Source organism: Ostrinia nubilalis, chromosome 12 (genome assembly GCF_963855985.1).
Source record: "Ostrinia nubilalis chromosome 12, ilOstNubi1.1, whole genome shotgun sequence".
Lineage (NCBI taxonomy): Eukaryota > Metazoa > Arthropoda > Insecta > Lepidoptera > Crambidae > Ostrinia > Ostrinia nubilalis.
In genome coordinates, this window is record NC_087099.1 from 944,142 (window position 1) to 953,071 (window position 8,930).

General features: G+C 39.3%; 1 protein-coding gene across 1 annotated transcript in view; it reads left to right on the forward strand.

The window, feature by feature from the left end:
• Positions 1 to 8,275, forward strand: part of LOC135076750 (homeobox protein Hox-B1-like) — a 46,281-nt gene extending 38,006 nt beyond the window's left edge. Inside the window, exon 2 of the mRNA XM_063971171.1 lies at positions 6,895 to 8,275. Coding sequence (XP_063827241.1) covers positions 6,895 to 7,280 — 386 coding nt within the window. The 3' untranslated portion in view covers positions 7,281 to 8,275. The remainder of the gene's footprint in view (positions 1 to 6,894) is intronic.
• The last annotated feature ends 655 nt before the right edge of the window (positions 8,276 to 8,930 follow it).

Consider the following 8,930-nt stretch of genomic DNA (forward strand, 5'->3'; position numbering starts at 1 on the left):
CATTGGAGTTGATATGAATACTTTAGTATACGATAGTAGCTTTCCGCCCGCGACTTCGCCCGCGTGAGATATTGTCTGTCACAGAAAAACATTATCGCGCGCGTCCCTGTTTCAAAAACCGGGATAAAAACTATCCTATGTCCTTTCCCGGGACTCAAGCTATCTCTATGCCAAATTTCATCAAAATCGGTTGAGTTGTTTAGGCGTGAAAGCAAGACAGACAGGCAGACAGACAGACAGAGTTGCTTTCGCATTTATAATATTAGTATAGAAGTATAGATAGTATAGAAGTATAGATGAGTAACTATGTAGTTATAAGTTCAACTAAAAGAAGTACTTGTATTCGCAAAATATTATATGTAACATACATTGTGATACCTAGGCTGATTCAAAGCAAATTATCAATTTCATAAATTATCTTTTTTTACAAAATTACCTATCAAGTAAGTAATTAAGATGTTTTGTTTGAATCACTGACACGTTTATGTCTTTTATAGGCTACAGGCAGACGTAGCGAAAGCTTCGTATCGTAGTACGGACTACGGAGTAGTTGCTACGAAAATCAATTTATTCAACTCGAACAATTGTTATGTTACGGTTCTTTTTTTTTGTTTTTTGTTGTTAACTTATTACTTTTATTTTTGTTTTAAAAATGCGTCGTGTTTTAATGTTCGGTGTCCCTTCTTTGCTCACCCCTTTTGAGAGATATCGAACTCGAGTCGATGTCTCTCCGAAGGGATGCGCGAAGCCACAACAAGGGCTCTCGCAGAAGACCAGTTTCTTGACATGCCCTCACGAGCATGTCAGGATAAATGCTGAGCGGGAGCCTATTTGACACAGTGGCCCACTATTTTCTATATTCGTTTTGTGTTGTTATTGTATATAATTTGTGCTTACTGTGTCAATAAAGTCTATTTCTTTCTTTCTTTCTTTACAAAATATTCGTCATTTTGCCTTTTGAGTTTCAAAATTACAAATATTTCAAAGCATCAGCCACTGGGTTTGCATTGCGATTTTTTATTGTCAGAGTTGCGAAATTGATAATATAAATTACAATTTAGACCTCTTAAATTGTGTATTAACAACTTTTTGAGTTTCTTTTGTCACATTTTTGTCGTGTAATTTTCATTGCAAAATCGCAAGTATTACAATTAATTATAGTAAAGAGTCGATGGAGAAAATAACTTTAAAATAACTTCCCTAATAATATGTTACCTTACTAATTCCCCTATATGATATTGGCACTCATGTTTTTGACAAAACATGTGTTAACTACCACTCGAGGTTATCAAGGTAGTGCAGCCAAAATCGTTTATCGTACACCCACGTATCAGGTACACAGGAGCCAGGGGATTAGCGGCTTACCGGTATTGCCGCCCTTGTTAGCTTAGCTTTCCAATTTCGGCAGAGATATCGATTATCGACGTTTTACTATCGACCTTTTTTGTCATATAATTTATGGCTGGCCAGATACAGTCAATATACAGGGTGCTGTTTTTTAAAATGAAAAATATTCTCATATTTGCCATATTAGGGAATATTTTTCATTCACAAAGATTTCCCCGCGTCTTCGCTCGCGACTCATTATCATAAACTAGCAGTGCCCGCGACTTCGTACGCGTGAAAAACTTTTTTGCTCTGCACCTATTACTCGTAGCGTGATGTTATATAGCCTATAGCCTTCCTCGATAAATAGGCTATCTAACACTGAATTAATTTTTAAATCGGACCGGTAGTTCCTGAGATTAGCGCGTTCAAGTAAACTAGTATAGATGTGTATTAAAAATTTTTCTTGTTACTTGCGGGAAATTGTGTTGTATGTGGAATAATATCGGTATTACGTAAAGTTTTTTCTACTATCTGGTTAATTATGATTAGTTTAGAAAATCTAGTGGACGAGTAATAATAACATCGCTGCACTGTTAAGACTGTAACGACGCAAATACAACAAAGTATGAGTAAATAATTTACAATTAGAAAACGTTTCCCAGTCACGAAAAAGTGAACGCGATTCTTAACTGAACTCGAGCATAAAATTAATTCATGATTCCGATAATTTTACGAAACGGGAAAACGATACATCATACCCATCCTCGCGGCCGTATCAGACCCATGATCGGTGTAGCCCCTTGCTTCTATTACAAACTTACCATGAGTACCTACTCTATATCGTACGGAGCATCTCCTGTCAACCGTCACAGGAAAGTGAGACATCAGCTGCAACTTTTTTCATTACATAAACACCCATTTTTCGGTAAAGAATTTGAGCAAACATGGCCGTGCGTTTACAATAAAAAAAATTGTGAACGCATCTGCCGCATTGTTCAATTTTGGACCAATAGCGTCCTTTCCCGCTCCCCTAGCTGTCATTTAACTGTCAGATCGAATTGAATGTTTTTTTCTGGCGGGAGCGAAGGGCGTTGACGTGGCGGTACATGGCCAGTCTTGTTGAACAATTGAACTGATTGAATTATTCTTAATTTGAAACGCACCGGAACATTATGGATTGCCACCCGCATTGTCCGCTGGTAAATAAGGGTAAATGCGGCCCAAATATAGCTATTATCATAGCAGACTTTGCATGGGCAAATCAATTATTCTAAAAAAGCATGTTTATTTTTACTTATTTGTTTGTAAAATATGTATTATATTACCACAAAGAGTTGTCATAATAACATTTGATATTATGATAAACAATGAAACGCATACAGAATGTAACGAAATAAGACTTTTTTAAATGATGACGCAAAAAAATATTCTTGCACGCAATTTAGGTATACGTTTCAAAACGGAAAATTAGATAGAGTTTTCTTTTGTTTGACCATAATCCAAAGTTAGAATGATACGCAATGAAACTGCCCAATTTAGTAAAGCTCAAGCGGCGCACGCACGCGCAAACATTTGCGCTAATGGACTAGCGGTGTAGTGGCAGTCTTCTGTTTCAAGTTTCAACACCAGAACAAACACGTCTTTGAGGCCGAGCCGACTGGATCCTAGTCCTAGGGATCTACTAATAATTTCGAATTCGATGCGACTCTAGTAGACTAACCCCTCGCTCGTCAGTAATCTGACTCAAAACCGCAGCCACTAAAGATCTTGACTGCGCGATATTTTGCGGTTGCAATTACTCATCTTAGACGGTAAGCCACCGATTGCTAGAAACATACTTTTGTATTTTGTCGGCATATCAACATTTCTTCTGTATAAGGCCTATAGCCTAAATTATCTGTTTTGTCTAATTTTCTGGTTAGCTGAAAGAGAATAATACTACATGGCATTAAGCTCGCCTGTTGTACCACTGTTTTTTATGTGTGCAATAAAGATTTTAAATAAATAAATAAATAGCCTATAGTGAGAGGCCGTTTCCGAACCATAATTTTATTATGTCATTGGTAACACACACTTGGTTGTAGACTTTCGTCTTCAGGCACTGAAGTATTTTGAACGAAACGATGTTGCGTAGTTTCCCGAACGCTGCCCAGCCGAGTTGGGTTCGACCATTGACCTCTTTCTATCGATATTTCTTTAAATAACTGACGAACAAAGTATGCAAATAACTCTACCAAGACAATAACAATAATATTATGAATTTTACCATTATTCCTAGTTATTGGGGACGTAATGGACAGACGGTGTAGCACCGGCCTCCTTCAGTTTCGAGTTACGACACCGGCGCGCGCGCAAACAAACAGCAAACACGGCCTTTGACGTTTAGCCGCGTAGTGCTGCACAGAGTAAGCGAATAACTCTACTAATCCAACAAATTCAGTAACAATGACAAGAATTGTCATGATTATTTTGTAGACAACTTCACCAATATTCCTAGTTATTGGGGACATAATGGACAGACGGTGTAGCACCGGCCTCCTTCAGTTTCGAGTTACGACACCGGCGCGCGCGCAAACAAACAGCAAACACGGCCTTTGACGATTAGCCGCGTAGTGCTAGCGCAACGGATTGGTCGTTGCTTTCAAATGGGAAACATAAACGTCAGTTCATCAGACAAGTGATAAAATGCTAAAACGGTACAGACTGAGAATGTTGACGCAATTAATTGCCTTAAATTCTGTTTTTGTCTTAAATTTTTTATTTTATTAAGTACCTGGATGCGGGCAACGCAGGACTGATCGTTGTGGAAATCCTTGGGAGAGGCCTTTGTCCAGCAGTGGACGTCATTTGGCTGAAACGAACGAAATATATTTTAAAACTGGTTTATGTTATGATATCATCAATTTGTGTATTTCCAGTTGAATATGATTCCACTTCTTCTGGTGCTGGTACTCGTTTGCCATCAATCTTTTGAACCACGATCGTTTACTATTACAACAGTCCGAATGTTAGTTTAATGTTAGTGACCATGAAAGTTTAAAACGTTTGTTGTTTCTATTTTACAGAGTACAGAGCCCCGATTACGGTAATTTTTAACGTCAACAATCCAGACACGCTTCTCGATTCTGCGATACCATTGGTCGTTCATCAGCGTACGTCAGCTGTTTTGACCAATCGTATCGCAGAATCAGAAACGCGTCTGGATTGTAGACGTTATAAAAGTTACCGTAATCGGGGCTCAGAGTTAGAACTCTGATTGGTCTTGATGTCAAAAACAAAAGTCAAACTGGTACTAAAACAAAAACGAATAGTTGGATGACAGTCCAAGTGACCAATACTTTCTGTCTCGACTATGGGAACCGTCGTAGAGTAAGTCGTGGTTGCCTTTAGTTTTGCGTCACAGCCTCTGTCAATATTGTCGCAGGCGGCTGCGAACGCGCGGCACTCATCACATGGTGACACTCTGTTTCCATTAACTAACACGATACGATTTTTCTAAACATCTTATCGTCGACGCCTAAACGCAAAAATAGCAATTAATACTTCCAATGTTTAGATCGTCGTCTGTGCAAAGTAAATGATACCTTCAAGCAATAGTTTCACATACATTTAATAAAGCAAGGAACACAAAATGCTTTGTTTCCTTTATTCTTAGCATTGCATTGGGCATGAAGAAAAATAAATTGAAGTTTTCCATCAGCTGTTCGCTTTAGACGATTCTGTTGCAATACCGGCCAATGAGGGTTTTCGCGAATGAAAAATCCGCCAGATGGCAATACGTAGACGCGAGGTCCAAATGCTGCATGATTGGTTATTTTTGACATGACATTGACAGATAATAATATGTCAAAATCCACCAATCACGCAGCAGTCAGACCCCACATCACATCCACGTCCCGCCATCTAGCGGATCTTTCATTCGCGAAAACCCTCATTGCCGAGTCGAGGGTTGAGCTAAGAGAAGGCAATGGAAACGGTCACCCATCTGGCTCGCAACGGGTTAGCCGGAGTGGAGATTACGCAAACAGCGGGCGCAAACACGCCCGCATGCCTAGGGGAGGCTGACCACGGATTTAATATTGGCTGAAACACAAAAAATATTTGATTAGACTATTGAAAAATAGAACCAATCGTCATAACTTAAAATAAAGAGAACTAAGAGTCTAAAGGTCTGGAGAACGATCGGCGATTAAATGTTGAATAAAAACCCCATTCAAATAGTGTGATTTTTACTATACAAAACACAGTAAAGCATTTTCTTCCCTGTGATTCTCAAAAAAGCTCGTCATCTAATAAAGCTGATCACTTTTATTGACTTAACAAAGCTCTGAAAGCCCAACGAATGTTAATAACAGTGTGGACAGGCTGACAGACAAAATTAATTAATCAGATTAAAAGCCAACGTGTCGATATTAGACCCACCCCGGCACGGAAGGGTTGGGGATACGATACATCTGTAGGGGCGGAAAAACAAGTCACGAGATTATTTGTTTTAGATTCCGACTTGTCATTAACAGTTGTTGTGGATGTAACAGTATGTTGTTGGCTCAATTACAACGATATTGGTTTATTAGCCCTTCGAACTTGTCTCGTTCGAAATGTTGATTTCAATTTGTGCAATATTTAGGAACGTCAGCGAACGAAATCATCAGAACGAATCACTTTTGCTAACTCCCTTATTACTTAATTATTGAAACAGTCCTTTGGCTATTTTAGCACCCTTTTTGAGTTGTCACGGAGTGGGTTAATCAAGAGGATAGAAAGTGTTCTTAAAAGCGTTGCCCCTAGAAATATTATGCTTCTTCAAAATCAAGCAATGTAAAGACAGGTCGGTAGAATAAGGTAGTTAGCCTGGCTGGAACTCCCGCAAACGTAAACCTCATTTCCGAGCTATTTGCCGACCACACAACCGCCGAACACATATTTGACATTAGCCGTAAGCCTCGTCCAATATTTGGAATGCGCACAAAAATCTTAGTTATCCACCAAACAAACAATTAGATAATAACCGAGCACAACAATAAACGTCCAAGCCTTACGCAGCAGACGCGCCACTCAGGCGCAGCGGGGCGCCTCCTTAGGCCAATATTGAAATATCTTTTATCTTGTACCTTCAAATTAGAAAAAATTGACACCTGTCATAAACGGAGCCTGCTCCCACGGCTGTTGTGAAGCTAATCCCCGCAATGAGACGTTTCTGTAAACACACGGTGTTCGCTTGACGGACAAGTGAATAGCGATCGAGCAAGTACTTTTTTATTACACTTGGCACAATAGTTGAACAAAAACTTGACGTCAAACATGCGTTTTACGAAGTCAGCGCTACCTATGTTAGTAAATCCATAGATATTCAAAGAATGACAATAAAATATTAGGCCTTTATGGTCTATTAAGAGTCCAGGATCATTGTAACTGTAGCTTGGAACACAATTTTATTCATGTCCAGTAAAATAACGAACTCGTATAATCTTTCTCTCAGTGTATTTATTCCTCCCAGTCTTCGCCTGTCTTTCCATTAAACCCCTATTCCACCAGTTACACTTACATCTGCTTTTCCGTTTCCAGCACCAAAGCTGATGATCCCGCCGGCGGAGTTCGTGAACCAGGGCGTCCTCGGCAGCCCACAGGAGGGCCTGCGCACTCCCACCGGTGGACCCATGCTGGCCAGCCCGCTCCTAAACCTCAACAACACCGGACGCACCAACTTCACCAACAAACAGCTTACCGAACTCGAGAAAGAGTTCCACTTCAACAAATACCTCACCCGAGCGAGGAGGATAGAGATCGCCTCCGCTCTCCAACTCAACGAAACACAAGTCAAAATCTGGTTCCAGAACCGACGGATGAAGCAAAAGAAGAGGATCAAAGAGGGGCTCATTGTAGCTCCCGAGGTGACCCCCTCTCCCTCGCAAGCTGTCGGCTCCAACGAGAACAGCCGGGAGTCCAGCTAAACCGTGCACAGTGCAGTGTGAACAGTACAAAGACTATTTAGTGACCCGCTCATTTGACTTTTGTATAAATAAATTATTATGTACGAAATCACGGAGACACATTGTTGGTTTAAGATCACTTGCAGGAAAAGTCGGTTGAAATTAAAGCCTTGACATTTAGAGCCTAGTTAGACAGCTATTTCTTTACACGAGGTTTTTGTTAAAGGATGAATGACCTGTCTAAAAATATTGTGTTCTGATTTAACTTTCAACGAACAACCACAGTTCGTGGACACCCAAACTAGCCAAAAAATTCGCGACACGTCTTTGTGTCAATTGGAATGATATTGTCAATTTTTTGGCCACTTGGTATCACGTACTATTTGACGCTGACTGTACGACTCAAAATCATCGTGGTAATCGTCAAGTATTATAATAGCTAGGCCTTGATACTATACTAAATACACGTGCCTGCAAGTGATCCATTACAAAACTGCGCTGTGTATCTCCGAACCTAAATTAGGACATGCTTTAGCATTGCTACATCGACGTTTGAGATTAGATTATGCTATGTTTAAGTTCTTCAGTCATTCATTTAGAGCTAGCTTCTAAAATCTATAAAATCAGTGTAAATAGTGCTAACTGACATGTTTTGGTAACGGAATGGAGTGATAGCTTTTTCAATTCAAAATCACATTTCTTACTAAAAATAACATTTTTATCAATACAGATTTTTGATATAGTCTCACTTAAGTTTACATCTCGAAATGGTAATTGGACTATACTACAATTTTATAGACTACTAGCTTTCCGCCCGCGGCTTCGCCCGCGTGGAATTTTGTCTGTCACAGAAAAACTTTATCGCGCGCGTCCCTGTTTCAAAAACCGGGATAAAAACTATCCTATGTTCTTTCCCGGGACTCAAACTATCTCTATGCCAAATTTCATCAAAATCGGTTGCGAGGTTTAAGCGGGAAAGCGTAACAGACAGACAGACAGACAGACAGAGTTACTTTCGCATTTATAATATTATAAGTTGGGAATAAGTTGGGATTGTATATTACAATAAATTATAGTCATTGTCCTAATCGTCTGCAATGATTTTTAAACCATTTCTGGCTGGCCAAGTTTTTGGTTGTATAAATAAGACCAAGTTAACGTAAAAATCTTCAAAACCTAGTATGCAGTTTTCGAGATGTCGCCATTGAACATATTTATAAAAACATCCTTATTTTTTGAGTGGAAAAGACCGTTATCTGCAGCAGAAATGAATGAGCGAAATGCCTTCAAAAATCACATCCAATAAACCCATTGAACATTATGATACACTTACAAGTTTCGTAAGCTATCGGTCGACAAGATAACTGCCACTCGACTCACAATCTTGGCCTGGACTACCATCGAGATTGGCTTATCAGCACGGTATCTGTCGATGTAATTGTATATAGATTTTAAGATAGAACTTAGAATAACATTCTGGGCATAGTGTAGATGTTATTTAGTTTTAATTTGGTCTGGATTTCTACCATATCCTGATGCATTAGCTATAATGTTGAACTATATGTATTTATGCACGTTTTATAATGTGTGTGATGTGTCTTAAGTCTAAATTACTCTAACTACAGCCGAAACTTGTCATCATGGTCGGTTAGAAAATTAAAATAAGCATGT